General features: G+C 35.9%; 2 protein-coding genes across 2 annotated transcripts; one reads left to right on the forward strand and one right to left on the reverse strand.

Annotated features, from left to right (window-relative positions):
• Positions 1-327: 327 nt before the first annotated feature.
• Positions 328-3,058, forward strand: LOC101291483 (iron-sulfur assembly protein IscA-like 1, mitochondrial-like). The gene is made up of 5 exons (XM_004290314.1): positions 328-352; positions 439-518; positions 881-1,232; positions 1,336-1,453; positions 2,510-3,058. Exons 3-5 carry the CDS (start codon positions 1,043-1,045, stop codon positions 2,613-2,615), a joined length of 414 nt encoding a protein of 137 aa, XP_004290362.1. The 5' UTR covers positions 328-352; positions 439-518; positions 881-1,042; the 3' UTR covers positions 2,616-3,058.
• Positions 3,059-5,024: 1,966 nt separating this feature from the next.
• Positions 5,025-7,666, reverse strand: LOC101305124 (rRNA-processing protein utp23-like). Its single transcript, XM_004290274.1, has 6 exons — positions 7,515-7,666; positions 6,850-7,141; positions 6,651-6,771; positions 6,183-6,476; positions 5,643-5,702; positions 5,025-5,438 (listed from the first exon to the last, which is right to left on the reverse strand). Exons 2-6 carry the CDS (start codon positions 7,131-7,133, stop codon positions 5,349-5,351), a joined length of 849 nt encoding a protein of 282 aa, XP_004290322.1. The 5' UTR covers positions 7,134-7,141; positions 7,515-7,666; the 3' UTR covers positions 5,025-5,348.
• Positions 7,667-19,299: the final 11,633 nt, after the last annotated feature.

The raw sequence follows: 19,299 nt of genomic DNA on the forward strand, positions 1-19,299 counted from the left end.
ACACTCCTTTGACATATAGGCGGTTCCAAATTCTATATCCTAAACGTGACCATGTCTAAATGAACTCTCTTCCGTCAAATACTCTCTCTCTTTCTCAAATACTTGAGCCACTGAACTGCTTCTGGGTATGTTGTAGCCTTGTAGGTCTAACAGATTTTTCATTCTCAATATGCTTTATATGTCAGCAATAGTTGCAAGTTTGATGTTGTTTTCAGTTTCAAACTGGTTGGACCATTTTGGGAGTTCTGATCGATTTGTTTTGATGTCTTCAGGTTCTGTGGTCGATTTCTGTTCTTAAGGAATCGAACAAGTTGATAAAGGAATTGTATTTGCTCATCATATAAGGGGACAAGTAAGTTTTCTGACTTTTAGTTTGCATCCTTGACAACTATTTTGATTTTCAATGCTTTGGGTTTTACTTTCTTTTCTTTTCTTTAGGAATCGGACAAGTTGATCAAAGTGGGTTTGCGTATCATATTGAAATATCTGATTGGGTTTAATCCGACATCAAAACGGAAGTAAGCTTTCTTTCTATGTTGAATTGAGTTTGAGACTCAAATTTTTGGAGCAGGTGCTAGATCCGATGCTAGCTCTTTGTTTTTCTTTTGTCTGTTTGTCTTTGGTGGATATTGTAAATTTAGCTTCTTTTGTTTTGCATGTTGAGAGGTTGGTGTGTCCCAATTCTAGAAGATGAGCTCTGATATATAAATTTAGTACAGCAAATGTGAAATAACCTGATCAGTCTTTATATATGGCTGAGGTTTGATTCAAGTTGATTTTTAACATAGAAATCAAAAATGGCAGTAAACATGGTATTAGATAGATGGCTGTCTTGAGTAGTTCTTAAGTTTTAATTTACAACTTTACATGTTTATCATAGATCAGTGAATTGTTAGGCACCATTCTGGACACCACTAAATCAGTATATAGCAAGATTCAGAGAGGAAAAATTGCCTTGAGGTGAAATCACTGGACTAGCCTTTGTTTCTCTTATATGCTTGACTGGGATTGATATTTTGGGAAGACGGTGGTGTATTGATTGATGGCTTCACAGATTCTGGCGGCGGCGGCAGGGAGGACGACAACGGCAGCGAGGAGGCAAGCGGTGAGCTTGACAGAGGCGGCGGCTTCAAGAATACGGCAGCTGCTGGAGCAGCGGCAGCGGTCATATCTGAAGCTCAGGGTTAAGGCGCGTGGCTGCAACGGCTTGTCGTATACTCTCAATTACGCTGGTGAGGCTTGCTGGACAATCTTGTTGATGGTTTTCTGTGCTCGGATTTTGGTTTTGATGATTGTGATGTTGATAGCTTTGTTGATTTGTTTGTTGATGTGTAGATGATAAAGGAAAGTTTGATGAGTTGGTTGAAGATAAAGGCGTGAAGATATTGATCGATCCAAAGGCTCTGATGCATGTTATTGGAACCAAGATGGATTTTGCGGATGACAAGCTCAGGTTAGCCTCGTTTCTCATTCATTTAAATTAATTGAAATTGAGAAAGACAAGAAATGATTATCTGTGATTTTATTTGGGGTATTTCAGGTTTATTTATTCTTCAGAAATAAGAAATTTTGCTTTGATTTGGTTTAGTTGATATGCTTAAAATCATTATAGAGAAAACCAGGCTGGCTATCAATGTTTTCGTGTGCTAGAAACGGAAATGCTCCCTTTGTGTTGCATTGTGGTTATGATAATATAACCTAGCTGATGCAAGGAGAGATTGTTTAATGGCTTTAACTGCAGACGGTAGGAATTAATTTTGCGGATCAGATGAACTAGGACAGGATAATAACCAGCTGCTGCCATTATTGTCTGGTATTCCCTACCGTGGCTGATGCTGGTTAGTAGTGGTACAACTATAATCACATAACAATTGTTCGTGAGAAATGCTTCGCATCGACTATCAAGATTCCCTCAACATGGTGATTCTAAGATTCCCCATCTTTTCATCTGTGCTGATTGTCATGATTGAACATCATCACTTTCTCCTCCACCAGTTCATTAAGTTCACGATGGAACCATCATCGCCTCCAGCACTGGCCACACTAGTTCATAACGGTGGAGTAATATTTAAAACTATGTAGGTATATGGGTAGGCTTGCGTCTGTGAAGATAACATAGGAAGGAAAACTGGATGTGTATGATGAATAATTTTACTCACTCAATTGTTGAGTGGCGTATACATACATCTTATGATATGCATATTCTTGTGATGATCTAATATAATCACCGTGTGTGAGAGGGAAAGCTCCATATGCAACCATAGATTGAAAATAATTGATGGTTTAAACAACACAAGTATGTGCATATAATTGGGATGTTGACTTGTCTGAGTTGAAAGGGAGATGAACCAATTCCTGGTTTGTTGAAAGCTTTATTAATTTAACTGCTCTTTTTATTGCTTGATGAGGGGTTTGCACTGGTTTAGATTGAAGTTGATGAACGCCATTGAAGCCTTCAGTTAAGTTTTCCCTTCCTTGTTTGCTCACATTCAAGTTTATGTTCTGGCAGGTCTGAGTTCATATTTATCAATCCCAATTCAAAAGGACAATGCGGCTGTGGTGAATCTTTCATGACAACTGGTAGTGCTGGAGCTACTAAGCACAGCAGCTCCTAATCAGTTATGGCCAACTTGTGATCAGCCAAGACTTCGACTAACAAATTTTGTCCTGGCGGTGGCATGTGATATAGCAATCACAGCTGACATGGTCCTCAAGTTCATCTTCTTTGTAAAGCTGATTCCAGATTTCTTAACAAGTTGTAGACCTGTAGTGTATTGAATTGTATGAACTTTTGTAATGTACACGTAAAAGCTGCCGACCTGTTGGTGTTGGAGCAGTGAAAAGAAATTGTCATGGGAATTTATAAACCTTTCCTGGTCTACTTGCTAAAGACTTCAGGACCATATGCTTCTAGGCTTGGTTCTATTGAGTCTCTGGAAGCTATGTTTATGCAATCTTTACTTGGGTATATATCTCTTGAGAAAGATGAGCATGCCTTAGTATGCAAGTTTTAACCACTTATATGCCGTGGTATATCACTTCTTTCATTCTTGATTCTTACAAGTTTGTTTCTCTGTCCTTCATACTAATGAGAAACTATCTGTTATAACCTATGGTTTGTCGTAGATCGACAGGAAGGACTTGCGTCAGTAATCTTTGTGTGATTAGCTTTGCCTCTTGGCTCTTGCAGTGTGGTTTGCCCAGTCAGAAGGGCTCCAACTTCAAAGTTTGGTTTGGTAGATACCTGTGGTTCTCACTTTCAGATAAGAAAGATTTTCCTGTGTGTTGAAAAATCGAATATCAAATTCAGTCTCTGGTTCATCTTTCCATGTCTTTGTATGTTCCTTCCGTTCCGTGATCAACCTTTTTGTGTCACCTTTTTCCTGTAGGTGAGAAAAGTGGCTTACGAGTAAAATTTGAGATCATGTCACGGCAAGCATTTATATGCAACTATCGATCAAGACTTGATGCTTATGTTTTTACTTAATTGTTGCGTATACACTTAACACATGACAACTCTCTCTCTCTCTCTCTCTCTCTCTCTCTCTCTCTCTCTCTCTCTCTCTCTCTCTCTCTCTCTCTCTCATCTGTTGAATTCACAAGCCTGTTAATGTGTAGAAAATTGACATCTCTCGCTTGCAGTCATAAACCTGTCATTGGACTTGCATATTGCTATAATTTTTTTTATTTTTTTATTTTTTTTTGGTTACACATGGAGTAAAGCACTATATTGATTCAGCATTTTGTCTTGCTTTTGCAGATAATTGAGATCTTCAAGTTGGTAAGAAGACTCCACATTGATAAGCAAGATAATGTTTGGCATAGATTGGCTTTTTATAAGATAATGTTTATGAGTCCTCTCGAGGATAATTGGAAGGAGGAAAGCTTTTCATGCTATTTGCTCCGCCGTAACTCTTTGTTTTGGTGGAAGAAGCTGAACATACTTCAGAATGTTACTCTAATTGCTTTACTGGATGATAACATGATAGAAGAGAAGCCTATCCCAATCATCAGACGCTTACCCTCTATGCCGTCATACTTGAGACAGTGCCTGTGGTTAAACTCCACAGTTCTGGTAGGATCGATCATAGCTAGTCAAAAAAACCGTCTTTTGCTGCACAGAGCCAGTTGTGGAAGTAAATACTTGTGTCAAAGTCATAGACCAAGGAGCCTTTCCAGATAGAAGAAGCCACAAAACCAAACAAGGCAAAATGCATAGTCTGCCATTGAACATCACAAATGCCTAAAAGAAGACCAAAGTAGCAGATGAGCTAGGCCAATGAAGAAAAGGATGAAACTCTGCCGAAGAGTTTCAAAGCATACGAATATTTCCCTACACAAGATGAAATCGTCGACCAAAACATAAACTTGCATTTGTCTCGAGCTACCAAAAATACACGCACTATTGAGCAAAAAGACATCCCTAGTTCCCCCACTTTCAAAATTGAATGTTAAAGATGAATTCCAAATCATCCATACCATTACAGAAACAAAATTTTGGTGAGAAAACAACTGATGTTCTGCCTCAGCACAACTATGTGCGTTTTTGCTCTTTAGATATCAGGTTCCATCCCAGCAATGGACAAATTCAAACTGTATGTTGGGAGAGATTTGGCAACCATTTTTTATTTGACTAAAAAACATACTCGAGTCTCATAAAGTACCACCTTACAGAGTTGAAAAGCTATGTGCACTTGAAGCAATCTTACCTTAGTTGAAAAACATACTCGAGTGAGTCGAGTCTCACCTTATTTCAAGCAATCTTATGTGCACTTGAAAAGCTTCAGCAGTTTCAACCAACAATTATTTTTGACCATGCATAATGAAACAAAATCATTTAATACCTATCACATAATGGATCATTATCAATTTCTACTTTCATTCCAATTACTTTATGAGGAAAATCCCAAGCCAGACATAATGCAGAATGAAACAATATTAGTGCTCTCCTAGTTGTTTCATCAAGACCGACTTCTTTCTGATAGGTAATGAAGTAGCAATAAGTTTTCCCAACTCCTAAGAATAAGAGAGTTGTGCTTAAGGTTACAAGTTCTAGACTAAAATTTGTAAATCTACATAGCTATGGCAGCCAAATTAGTTCTTGCTTGTCTGTTATCAGAATGCAAGATATAAATTTGGAGATTTGGATGAAAACAAAATTGGTATGATTGCAAAGTTACAGGAAGAGTAAGTCTCACAAATAGACATAAGAAACACCTGTTGCTCCAGTTCCAAGACCATTCATTTCATTTATCCTGAAAGAGAAAGCAAATGCCATTCCCCTGAAAAAGTGAGCACTTCGCCTACCAACGCAAAGGAAAGACATTTTTCAAACCTATACTGGGTCATTAACCATCTGCTTTCACAGGGCTTTTGCCTTTCCGTGATCTCTTCCGCTTCTTTCTACTCCTCACACTGGCATCTTCATTATTCCTTTCCTGCATGAAATTTGAGGACCACAAAAATATGTCAAGCAATAGACACAATATACTATTACTTTTTGGACAAGTCTAAAAATTAAGGACATATATCAGTTTCTCGTGTTTATGAATCAAACCTCCTTTGAACTTGATACATAATCCTTCCAAAGATAAACATAAACATCAGATAATTACCCTCACATATGTTATTTGAAAGCTTACCTTCCCTGAATCCGGTCTTTTCGAAGTCTTTTTCGGCTTACATGAAAGTGGGTTTGGACCCTGTACATTTTGCAAAAAACGAACCCATAAGCATCAGAGTATTCATCTTGAGCAGTTATTTCCAAACAGCAGTAGATGTCACATAACTCTTTTTTTCTTTTCTTTAGAACGAAAAACGTCCGACAAATGTCAGCCAAAATTTGGAAGGAGCATATGCATATAGAGACGTAGAAATACGCAAATCACTTCCAAGTAATCAGACTCGTGAGAATCTGCTAAAAGACTTTTTAAGGACCAGTTATCTTATAGGATACAGTTATATTACTTCAAGTGTAATAATACTACCAAGAGTTTTCATAATGCATATAAGAACATACATGCCTTTTCTTCAAACATCTTGCGTCATATTTAGAGCAGTTTATTCAGAGTTGATCTGAGTAGGAACTGTAAAACCTTACATGGGACTAGATAGAGGCAGACATATTGAGGAACACACACAAGATATTGATTAAGTAAGCAAAGATTAATCAGGATGCCTACCTTTGCCTTCTTTCTCTTAAACTGAGGTTTATCTTTCACACCCAAATCTCTCCTAGCAGTGCGGTTCTTTTCAACAGCCTGCACTTCCAAGTTCTGATCTCCAGAACCAACATCTTCATCAGAGGAATCCTTTTCCAACATATTCTTTGCCCTCTTTTCCAACATCTTAAATTCCAAGTGAGTCATGTGCAAACGTTGTTCTTCAGAAGTTTTCACAAACTGGCGTTGGGCAACAGATGGTGCCTCAAGCAAAAGAGCAGTTCTCAGAGCGTATACAACAGGGACACCTGGAATCTGCATGGAATCAGGGATACATTCTCAATGATGTGTAAAGTCCATCAAGACAGGGTTGCATGAGGAAAAGGTAATTTTGAGGGTAAGCAAGAGACCACTGCCTGTATGCAGTAAGGAAAAGTAAACAACAACAATAACGGCAATATATACAAAACAACATAGGGAGACAATAACCTTGAGAATTCTCTTACGAAGATCGGCCTGCTGAGTAGCAACAAAGAAGTGCTCGGAATTATTTTTCCCAATAACATCCATGATGCAATCATCAGCACTCATAGCTTCCTCATGGTCACACCTAAAAACGAGTGCAAATCCCAGTTAAGAGATCACATAACAATCTCCAGAGAAATAAAAGACAGAGACAGGTATGTACCTTGCAGTAATGAGGCTACTGGCAGCTTCAAGAGACTCGGAATGGGAGGGACCAAGGCTTGGACCATGCATCTTCAACTCAGCAACAGCACATTTGGTAGTGAATAGGGTGACAGGGGCACCAAGGATATTAGAAAGGGCCTTGTCAGCAGGGGTGATGCGATTGGTGACAAGATGATGCACAAAAGTGACATCGCAGAGCACCTTATATGGCTGCCTGAACCCATAACATGCTGTATAAAACCGCACTATCTTCCTATGACGCTTCTGCTTCTTTACTCTCATATTGTTTCCTACCCACAAATAGTCCTTTCAGTGTTAAACATTATATACATACAAACCAGATTAAAAACAATGCAAATATTATATAATTTGAGAGTGTTAGATTAAAAGTGTAACTGAATGTATGAACATATGAATGATATGAGACTTGTTAAAAATACTTTGAACTTGAAAAACAACTAAAGATGCAAAAGAAGAAGAAGAAGAAGAACAAGCTCCAAACAGTAACAGAAACTTGAATTCAACCACACAGAATTGAACCCAGAAACAATCAATGAGTTTCTCAAAACGAAATTATTAACAACGAACAAAGCAAAAGAAACAGAGAATACTCGTTCCAAGCCTTCATGCGAAATGGCCTGTGAGCGAGGGTGAAAGAAGCACCTGAAGGCTGAAGAGATAGAGCAGCTGGGGCCGCCGGCCGAGTCTGGGTGCCGCCGTAGAGAGATGAGAGATGAGAGAAGAGCTAGAAAGATGACGGCGAGAGAGAAGATTTGGAGACCCGAGTCTGAGTCTGGGTTTAGCTTTCTCGTTTTAGGCTTTTATATTTTTTTTCGCTCTTTATAGCTATGTCTAACAGAAATTTTATTCACACGTACCAAATTTTTGAATGTATACTCTTATTTTTAAAATATATTTTTAATACAATTTTACCCCTTTAAGAAAAATGTAAACAAAAAAATCAGTAAACAAAAAATAAAAATACAAAGGAGCAAAAACTTTCACCTTACATTCAATCAATATCAAGCTAGAAAAGTAATTTATCAATTCATTTAACAAACTGTTTCTTCAAAAAAAAAAAATAAAAAAATTGTTCATCCTTTTTTTTTTTTATGAATTTGATTGGTTGAAGTAACAAATTCAGTTTGAATACTAAACTTTTGAATTTCTATACATATGTACGACTCTAAGAAATATGCATTATGCAAACTTCTTATTGATTTCAAATTTTCATAGTATTTCAATTGATTGAAAATCTTAGAGGTTGTTTGAATGACACTATAAAAAAGATAAAAGAAAATCTTTAATCACTTTATCTCGATTTGCTTACTCGTTCGATTTGATTTTAGTTGAAGTAGTATTGATTATAGTGATGATAAAAAAGAGTGATAGATTATAAGAACAACTTATTTGGAATCGGGTTGGCAAAAGGAAATAGATGATGAATTAAAATTTAAAAGGATGTGTATTAAGTAAAATGAAGAGGGCATAAGAGGAAGTTTGAGGAAAAAAATTAGAACAAAAAATAGAAGAAGTGTGTATTAAGTATATAAGGGTGTGTGAATAAAATTTCTCCTATGTCCAATTGTGAATGACTAAAACATATTTTCAATAAAAAAAAAATAATAATAAAAAAAGAGGTAAATGTGTGTGGTCTAAACTTATTTTAGAGTGTTTATTGTAAACAAGGTTTATTGCACAACAGAGGAGCAATAACAAGGTTTACAATACTTTATTTTTTATTGTAAATAAACTTTATTGCATAATAGAGGAGCTTATGCAGAGACCCGAACTTGAGTTTTCATAACAGAATGGCAAAAATGTTTAATCTAACCAAACAACAAGCGAACCCAATAGGAATCTAGTGTAAATGCAAATTTAACAGAAACTTATGTTGATTGTGTCATCATCGCCAACAATTAACCACGGTGTGTGGAAGAAAGGTCAGAACCGCGTGACAGTGTGGCACGGAAACATCACCGGATCTAATTCTAAGAACTAACAGTATTCACTTCTCTATGAATATTCAGTTAGAGAGTCAAATTATCTCAATAATAGTCAAATTTTAGTTGTTTGTTAAAATTGCCATTTGTTGGATATGTCATTGTAAATACTAAGTATTGAACTCAAACAATCCCACTAGATGAGTCAGTCTGCCTTCAGTCGTTGGCTAAGGTAAATACTAGGATTAAATACTTGTTACACCTTGTCTTTTAACTTTAAAGTCCAAGTGGAGAGCTTCTCTGAATTGAGAATTCTAATAGAAGACTCAAGGAATGCTATCCCTTATAGCTACATGTCACACCCTGACCCGGAATTTTTTTTTTTTCTTGAGTCGAATGTGTGACTGGAAAATAAAAATATGATGGAAATACAAACCAAGGATAGTTGGATGTTTCAGAAAAATATACAGCAGAGCTGTAACTTTGGAAAATCATAACTAATTCTAGAAAACTTATTTTCAACAGATTTCAGTTCTGAAATGATCATTAAGGTCTCTACTCTAACTTTCTTTAAGACACCAAGTGCAAACAACTAACCAATTTGTACAGTTTTTCGACATAGTGTAACTGGTTCAAAATCTCAGAAAAATACAAATATGCAGAATTTCCTGATGCAGATCCTAAACTTTGAAAAATCATAACTTAATCTACAAAAATCTTTTTCAAGTGATTCAAAATCTGGAATGAACCTTAAGATGTCTACTACAATTCTTATGAAGAAACTAACTTAAAATTCCAAATAAAACTGTACGGTTTTCAGAAGAAATCTAACTAATGCAGAATCTCAGAATTCCAAATATTAAAGCTGAAAAATAATGAACCAATTTGAAGAACTTGGAACCAATTAAAGGGCATAACCGATTCAATAAAGATGTCATAGATTACAATACAAACTTGCTTCATAGTTCATCATTCCAACTGAAATTAAAACATAAACTTCAAAAGCAAAACCACAAGCCGACAATCTTTTGCTCTTATTCTAGACAAAAAATTAGAGAGACAAGCCACACGTTTTCATCACGTCATACACAAAGCTCTTCAAATAGAGAAACCTAAACTTCATGTTCAACACCTGCATAATATATTCTTAAGGATGAGCAACACACAATAGAAGGCTAGTTCTCTTTAAACAATAAATGCCAACCATAACAATACATGAATGCAATGATCCCTTCAATAATAACCTCCTCAACGAAACCATGATTCCCTTTTTTCTAGTCCTCTTGCTTAATCTCGATCACCAAAATCGTACAGTCATATTAGCCCACCTGATACTTGGTCCCTACGGATTAAGCTCAACCACACAAAAGCATTTTCCCACAAATTTCATTCCCAATTTCACCAATCTCCTGCCTCTATTTTATATTCATGAACATGTTGATTAACTAAGAACATATCACAAATAACACCTGATCAATAATTCCACAATCAAGTTTCATAAACAAAATCATATATAGCAAAACATCAGCCAAAAACATAACAATTACACAGAGCTTCAAAACAGCAAACACCAATCAAAACACATATAGAAGACTAGCAATCAATACACAATAAATTAAATAGAGGTTTATGAGATCCCCCTACCTTAATTCAAAAGCTATACTTTTCAGATTCCTCCTAAATCTCAAAAATTCTCCTCCTTCCTTACTCTTTCTCTATTCATTTTGTAAACACCAAAGATAGGAAACTCAATGAATAAAAGAAGAACCAGACCTGGGCATTTATACTGCTATGCAAACAAGTCAGAATTCAATTCTAGATATGATGGAATCGGATGCCACCTCGATAGGAATCGCCACCTCCTGCTTCTTGGTAACTGACTTCTCCAAGTCTTCTCCTATATGAACGACACCTCTAGCTTCTAGGTTTGTGCTAATCCTCAGTGATTCTGATCTCTTAGTTGGAGTGGTGCTTGCAAAGAGGAACAAAATGGAGGAGGATGACCACAGACAAAGTAGAGGACGAATGGGGTTGAACACACTCCATTGTCCTGAAACGACATCTTACTGTGCAGAAGTAATCAGTTGGTCTTGGGCTTTCTTAGATTTTCTTAGATTAAACTTAGGGTTTTCTTTAGGGCTAGGCAAAAAAACCGAGGAAGAAAAAAAAACCAAACCGGATCGGTGGGCCCGACCAAGCCGGTCCGGGTTTTTTTCCGGGCCCTTGTATGTTTTTGTGATGTTCGGGCCGGACCTAGCTGTACACGGGCCTGTCCCAGTCCCTAAAATGCTAAACCATATAAAGCCCGAAAGCCCGACTTCCTATGTGTCATTCTGTGATTGGGTTTCTGTAGCAATCCTAAACTAATAACATACACTCAACCACACTGGAATACTAAACCTAAAGCTAAACTCCTAAATAGTCGATCATTCTTTCCATCTCTATTTTCTCTCTCTTTTTCCTTCAAGGCTTCAACCACACTGGGTTTCTGTCTCTCACTCTTTCCTTCTCTATTTTCTCTCGTCTTCGTGAGATTTTAGATATTGATCTTTGCCTGACAGCTCACCTCGTCGGCCTTCATCAGTTCATCCAAGGCAATCAATTCTTGAGCTTGTCCCAAAAACCCTCAAATCTCCTGATCCATCATCTTCTTCAATTCTATTAAAGCCCTAATTCTAATCCCACCCCCAATCCCTCAATCCTCGCAGACCCAAACCCAAAATCCCCACAAATAAGTCTCTTCATTAAAACCCCCTAAAGCTTTCTTCAAGAATTTGAAACTTCATTCTGCAATTTGACGTTCGGCAACAAAATCTAATAATTCAACCTCTTAGGTCGTTTGTTTATTAGATGTGAGAAAGTCAATGATGACAGTGTCTTTGTTGTTGGGTTAATTCTTGAGAAGCCATATTCAATCATTCTATTTGTTTTGGTAATGGATGTGAGATCTGTTTATGGATGTTTGTTTAATAAAAATGGCGTCTTTCTTTCTGGGTTAATTTGTGAGATGCAATTTCAATCCCTTAATTCTTTTATTATTGAGCTGATTGATTTGGATTTTGAAAGATAAATTGAAATAGAAGACCAGGAGAGTTTTCTGATTGCTAGTGTCATGTGAGCTTATTGAGATACTGTATCACCTTTGTAAGCTTCAATTTTTTGATCAGGTTGTGAAGGACTGAAGGCTCGAAAGACCGGCCCGTTTTTGGTCAGTCCGGGCTTTGGCTGGTTCCAAAAATTTTTAGGTGAAAACCCGGCCCGATTTCAGTTATGCTGGTCCGGTCCTGGTCCCAGCAAATCAGTGGCCAGTCTCGGCTAGTGCCCAGCCTTAGTTTTCTTAGATTGCAATTGAGTCTTAAAACATAAATAATGGGCGGTGTAAAAATCTAGATATGGCTTATCTATATAAATGCATATATATAAATTTACAAACCAATATTCCCATATTTATGAATACAAATAAATACCAAGTAAAAATAAATAATATTTACTATATCATATTTTCTTAATATTAATAAAAGTATAGGTCGTCACACTACATGTTGGCTTATGCACAGAAGGAGGTCAACCAACTAAATAGCACATCTCTTAACTCAAGATACTATGTAATTACAATGTAATTTTATTTTCTTAGATGTCGCCTCTCTATTTGTGGATTATAGTGCTTTGAATTTCTATTGTTGTGTGATAAGTGAAACAACTTTCATTTCCGTTAAAAATTTGCCTATCCATGAAAATTAAAACGAAATGTTAGAAAAAATTCACTAAATTATGAAATTAAATAAATAAAAACTCTCTTAATTAAATAAATAAAATTTCTAATAGGAACCTATGATTAATAAGAAAAAGAAGATGAATAAAACAACGATATCCTCCAACGGGCAATGCTCAATGCCAAAGGTAAAGCCTTTAGATTATAATATTAGCAAAGGATGGGATGTACTAGTAGTTGTATGTGCTTGACCTTTCCATGTATGTAGCTTTTTAATTTCTAATTAAATTTATTTGCATCTCGACCCTAGTTGGAATTCTTTTATAAAAGCTAAAAGTCGCAAGTTTTCAGTTATACCGATAATATGAGCAAGCTAGGTATGGAAACCATACTCATCAAACAGTGAAGACATTAAATTGTTTTTTGTTATGCCATTGAAAATTATAACTACAATCACTACCACAAAAAATAGGCTTAAGAACATTCGAATAACGACCTTAAAAAGACACTCGAAAAAAGTGATCTCTATCTGGCAATGTCAAACTTGTCAAACGCCGCGCCTTTCATTTCTTTATCGAGAATTTTGGTAAAATTTTAGGAAATGGTACAAAGGAAAATATGATTTCACTTTACAAAACTCTTCTCAACTACATCATCGTGAAATTTGTTATGTTTTAGCGTTTCAGAAGCGCCATTATGGTGTTCGGCAAACCCTAAGCACGAACAACTCATAATCTATTTAGGGTAAGGGTAGGGTATGTTAATGCATGTGATGTATCACCTTTATCCTCAAGTTGTAAAATGAGTCCTCAAAGTAGTAATATTAGTCATCAAAGTTGTAATATAAGTCCTTAAAGTTGTAAAAAAACTTAGTTACAATATTAGTCCTCATTTGTCCTTAAAGTGATAGTTGAGTCCTCAAAGTTGTAACAATTTTTTCTTAATCACATTGAGGACTCAATTACCACTTGAAGCACACATTTTACTATTTTAATGACACATGATGACTAATGTCGTAACTAGAAAATTTTACAACTTTAATGACTCATATTACAACTACGAGGACTAATATTACTAGTTTGAAGACTCAATTTACAAAGTTGATGCATCACATCATTTACATACATTAACACATTGTAAAATTTTCCATCTATTTTTACTTGACTTGTGAAAGATTCCATTTCCTTAATTCGTGATGAAGATACAGAGAAAAATCGCAATTGTTTTAAACTTTCTCTCTTTTTTTGTTTCTTTTTTTTTTAACAAATAGAAATGATATATTTAAAATTTTAAACAGCTATGTGGGTGTTTGACCTTATATCTTAATCTCAAATCTTATAATACGAAGCGCAAGTTTTGATGTCAAAGCTTCACCAAACAATTTAAATTCCAGATTTTCCCTTGATATTGAAAAATGTTGAAGAACATGAAAATATTAGACAAGGTTAAGAACATAAATATAACTTGACCAAAAAAAAAATAAGAACATAAATATAGTTTATCTATTTACATTTTAAATTTTTTCTTCACTACATATTTATTTCCAAGAGGAAGAAAAGAAAAGATCTAGAGGCGGCACGGGACGAATCACGGATTTTTTATCCAAGTCGGTAGCAAACACTATCAAGATTATCAACATTGGTGCGCAAAGCACCCGCATCCAAGAGACAACAAATCAGCTGATAGCGCTAGACTTTACGGGACTTAGGGATTTGCTTAGTGCTAAGATTTTGTCTTATGGAGATGGGAGATGGTGGGAGCAGAACTCATTTTTGGCTTACTTTGATTTGGTTAAGAGAATTGTGATCAACATGTTCTACTCTTGCATCTTGGAACATCCATTTATTTTGATCAAAGTTGGTGATAGGATGTATATTCTTCATAAGATAGTGCATAAGGCAGACTTGAAGTTTGAGTGTAGGAGTCATAGATTTAGGTATTTCACAGCAGCTCTCCATAATTCAGATCCTTGTATGGGATTTCAGATGTACATGAGGTGAAATGAGCGGCATATAAAGAGCAGCATTCTAACATACGTCGGTGGCCGCCTCCATAAAGGCTTCTAGATCATGTGGATTTTGAAGATGTTTTAACATATATGAAAAAGATTCACTGCGAATTGTTTTAAATTCATATCCAAATATTTAGACGTTTCCATTAAATGGTCTTTCACCATGTTGCACCCACAACATTTTTTTTTTTTAAATGATAAACATTTTATTGATAATCTTATGTTAAGATAACCCCTACATATCTACCATCTACCACCTATGATAGGCAAGACTTTGCTACCACCTTACATATATTCGCACTTTTGTAGTGATTCTTATGGCATGATAGAAAGGGTGTCCTACACACATGGACTTCAGCAAATACTTGAAGACATGCTGAAGACATGCATGTATATCAACTGTAAAAAATTTCATAGTAAAACAAAAGATGAGATAAAGGGCATAAATCTTGAACACAAGGATTGAGTGTCAGGATATGAGATATTGAAGAACAAAATTCTTCTAATGTTCCCTCTATTTCTCCACAAGTGGTCCCTAACCACTTTTTCTGAGCCAGCTGCTTGGTATAGGGCTCAGATTGCTTTTTCACATAATACTGCAGTGTGGTTCATGGTTGGATATGTTGTGGGGCTAATAACATATTGTTTGATTTCTCCACAAACCACTTTCTGAGCCAGCTGCTTGGTATAGGACTCAGATTGCTTTTTCACATAATACTGCATGTGGTTCATGGTTGGATATATTGTGGGGCTAATAACATTTTGTTTGATTATACAACAGGTGATTGTGCTGGATCAAATGTTAACCTAGAACTTATTCGATAATTTTTTTTCTCTACCACTCTAAACAAATGGATTACCGCTCACTGAAGAACAATATAGAACTTCGGTGTCATTATTAGTGATGTGAATGAAGAGGTTGACTTGCAACCGATTGCCTTGTGTAATGTTTATCTTCAAAATATGTTCCAAGGCTATTGCGAATAGATTGAAGGTAATCCTCCCTACCATAATATCACCATTCCAAAGTGCATTTGTTCCTGGCAGATTGATAACGGATAACATCTTTATGGCCAATGAGTTAGTTCATTTCGTTCACAATAGAAAAGAAGACGGTGTTGGATATATAGCGTTGAAGCTTGATTTAAGTAAAGCATACGATCGTATAAAGTGGGATTTTCTATAGAAAGTAATGCACAAGTTTGGCTTTGATGGGAACTGGATACAATTGGTTATGCAATGTGTCACAACTATGAGATATTATTTTCTGATTTGTGGCAAACCAAAAGGCTATTTAACACATTGTAGGCCTTATCTATTCTTACTTGGTGCAGAAGGTTTCTCGACTCTATTATAGAAAAGTTTCTCTGAAGGTGTACTACATGGTATTGATATCTGTGATCAAGCCCCAAGAGTGAATCATTTGTTGTTTGCGGATGATAGTATGTTTTATGCTGAGGCAACATCCCGACTTATGTGGCAATTCATAAAGTAATTGATACATATGGGCGTGCATCATGTCAGTTGGTTAATTTTGCTAAGTGCTCTATTATTTTTAGTAATAATGTGGTTCAAGAGCACCAGGATATTATCTCTAGCTGTTTCGGGATGGAAATGGAAGTTGTGGAGTCACATGAAAAATATTTGGGGTTACCTTATATATTAAAACAAAACAAGTGTTTTCTAGTATATATCAAAGAGAGATTAGGAGGGAAGTTGTTAGCTTGGCAGGGGAAAATGTTAAGTGAAGCTAGTAAAGACATTCTTATTCGGGTGGTAGCACCAGGATATTATCTCTAGCTATTTGGGGATGGAAGTTGTGAAGTCACATGAAAAATATTTGGGGTTACCTTATATATCAAAACAAAACAAAACAAGTGATTTCCAGTATATATCAAAGAGAGATTAGGAGGGAAGTTGTTAGCTTGGCAAGGGAAAATGTTAAGTGAAGCTAGTAAAAACATTTTTATTCGGGTGGTAGCACAAGCTCTTCCTAGTTATGCTATGAGTGTGTGTGTGTATAGACTTACAAAAGTTGAAATAACCATGGAGCAAAACACCAAGCAAAACCCATAAACATCTAAATACAACTTTCAAATCCCCAAGCATTCAAGCCTACATGCCATCAAGTTCCTAAATCATTTGACCATATTCCCAAACAGCCACTTTCAACTTCATTTTCTCTTATACATGGTTTATCTAGAAAACTCACATATTCTCTCACCGTAGTACATTTGTAGCTCCCCATCATGCTTTCATGTTGTCAAGCTCTTTTTTCTTTTCATATTGTTTAAATCACGCACGAATATCTCATAATATTCTCATTCTTGGGTTGAATTCGGCATAATAATCATTGCTCAATTCAGAAAGAACACGCACACTTTTCTTATCGTCGGAGTAGCCACATAGATTTTGCTACTACTTTGAAGTTGTTCTATTAAATTAAAAATATAAATGGTATGATGTTCTTTTAAAGAGATAAAAGAGATGTGGGCCAATTTTGACTTTCAACATTTCTCAATCGGATTGTCAATATCATCTTTACTATATTCAAGTCATTCTTGTTGCTCCAGACAATCACCCTCCGACGCTTAAGTTAGACATCTTGGCGGATAGTTTGTAACTCGAAATACGGAAATGAGTTCGATACCTTAGTTTGTGAGGCTAGGTGCCTATTTATAGAAGTGGAGCAAGGCAGCTTGTCTAAGTAAGAAGCTTCTAGAAGCGCGTATCGGCTCAAGCCGCACACATGCGTCCACGTGTCCAGTTGAGATGCGCTTCGGGGTAAGCTTTAGATGTTGATGACGCATGCCCAAGGCTTAATTAGAGCGCTTGGCATTGGTCCCAGAACACTTTGGAGCTTCTCAAAATCAAAATAGTTGGGGATGCTAGTGTATTAGTTGTTGAAGCTAGGGCTTGAAGCTACTTCCTTATGGGAGGGATTACATTCTGCGATCTTTAACATCTCACTCATCTTGTTAATGAAGGAGACTCTAAAGATTTTAATAGATTGCTTGGCTGGCATAGCTGGTATTCCTTGTGAATCAAATACGTGGTAAAATGTATCAAATAGTAAGGCTCGTTCGGTAATATTTTACAAAACTATTTTCAAAATATTGTTTTGCAAAACGAAAACAATGAATGGTATTTGCTGTTTTATTAATTTCGAATTGTGTTCAGTAACATTTATCAGAAATAGTTTACAAGTCTCAAGAGAAGTTTTGTTTCATTCGATGAGATGAAAAACAAAGCTTTTGTTGAAACATGGTATTAAATATATATTACTCTGCATTGCTCTCTCTCAACTAAAGCTTTTTCTTTCTCTCTGCAAAAGTTTTATCGTCTTCCTCTATACATATCTCTCATACTCCTTGATGTACTAAACCCAGATTTAGAAACACAAATATCACAGACCCATATCCTCAAATTTTCTATACAAAGTAAGCTAGTTGTATCGTCTTCCTCTCTGTACTTCTCACTCTCTCTCATATCTCTATGTATTAAACCCATATTCATACCAGTCAACCCACATGATCCAGACATGTGAGATTATGTAGATCTTTCTTACTATCAATTCGACTTGCAGTGAGTCCAATTTGGAGAAGGAACAGGATAAGGATGAAACTTTGTGGTCCCTCTCTCTCTTGATAGACAAGGGTGTATGATCTAACAAATCAACAAGGCAATCTTAGAAAGAGGAAATTAGAGGAAGAGATCGGTAAGTGGAAGAACTGTAGTTGTGGGGAGATGGTGAATTGAAATAGCTAGTTTTGACTGTATGTTTCTCTGTTTCATATGATTGTATTCATAAAACAAGCAAAACGAGAAAAAGACGTTCTCAAAATTTACACGGAGATTCAAAGTTGTACTTTGAGAACAATTCTCCTTGTTTTCAGGGTTGAACCACCGAACGCGTATTATGTTTGTTTCCAAACTCATAATACGAAAAATGGTATTTGGAAACGATACCGAACAACACCTTAGCTTCTCATTGTTACTTTCAGACATGTCCATCGAAAAGCCCAACTTTGTGGCCGATAGAATTGTTTAATGGGGTAATAGATCAGATTTCCGTTATGTATGGTTTCACGGCTTTCCCCTGACTGTGACCACAACATTTTATTTGGATCAAATGGATAGTTGATCGTGGTTTTGTTTTGTAAGTTCTTTTTTTTTTATATCTTTTTTTGTGCGGCATCGGAAGAAAATGTGGGCATATGAGGGAATTTTTTTTTAGATAAAAGACCAGTGCGACTATCATCAAACCTTAATTAATTAAGGGTGCGGCTATTTTCACCACACTAAATGCTCAGTTCACCCAATGTCTTATTTTTTTTACCTTTAACGTTTCAATTCTGCTTTTAAAATTTTGAGAAAATCTAGTTTTTATTTTATTTCTTTTATTTTCCTCAATTTGATCAAATCTAAAATAATATACAAATATCTCATCAATATATTTGACGCATACCTCCATTCTTCTCAAACCACATCCTATATATGTTCTCCTTGATCTCTTTCTTGAGTTCCTTCTTTACTATTATAAATATGAATATATATACAGTTCCCTTCTAGAGTGTGACACTCCTTTGAAATTAAAGTGTGGTGCTCCTCATTTCGCTTACTTTTATGTCACATTTTCACATCTCCACCGTTTAGTGTATAGAATATAGTGTGTAGATTATTCCTGCAAGGTTTCATCCAATTTGGAGATCATTTGGGTATCGAATTAGATTAAATGAATCAACTGAACAAAATCTGTCCAAACGGAACCGTTCATGTAAA

The sequence above is a fragment of the Fragaria vesca genome, linkage group LG2 (assembly GCF_000184155.1).
Source record: "Fragaria vesca subsp. vesca linkage group LG2, FraVesHawaii_1.0, whole genome shotgun sequence".
Taxonomy (NCBI): Eukaryota; Viridiplantae; Streptophyta; class Magnoliopsida; order Rosales; family Rosaceae; genus Fragaria; species Fragaria vesca.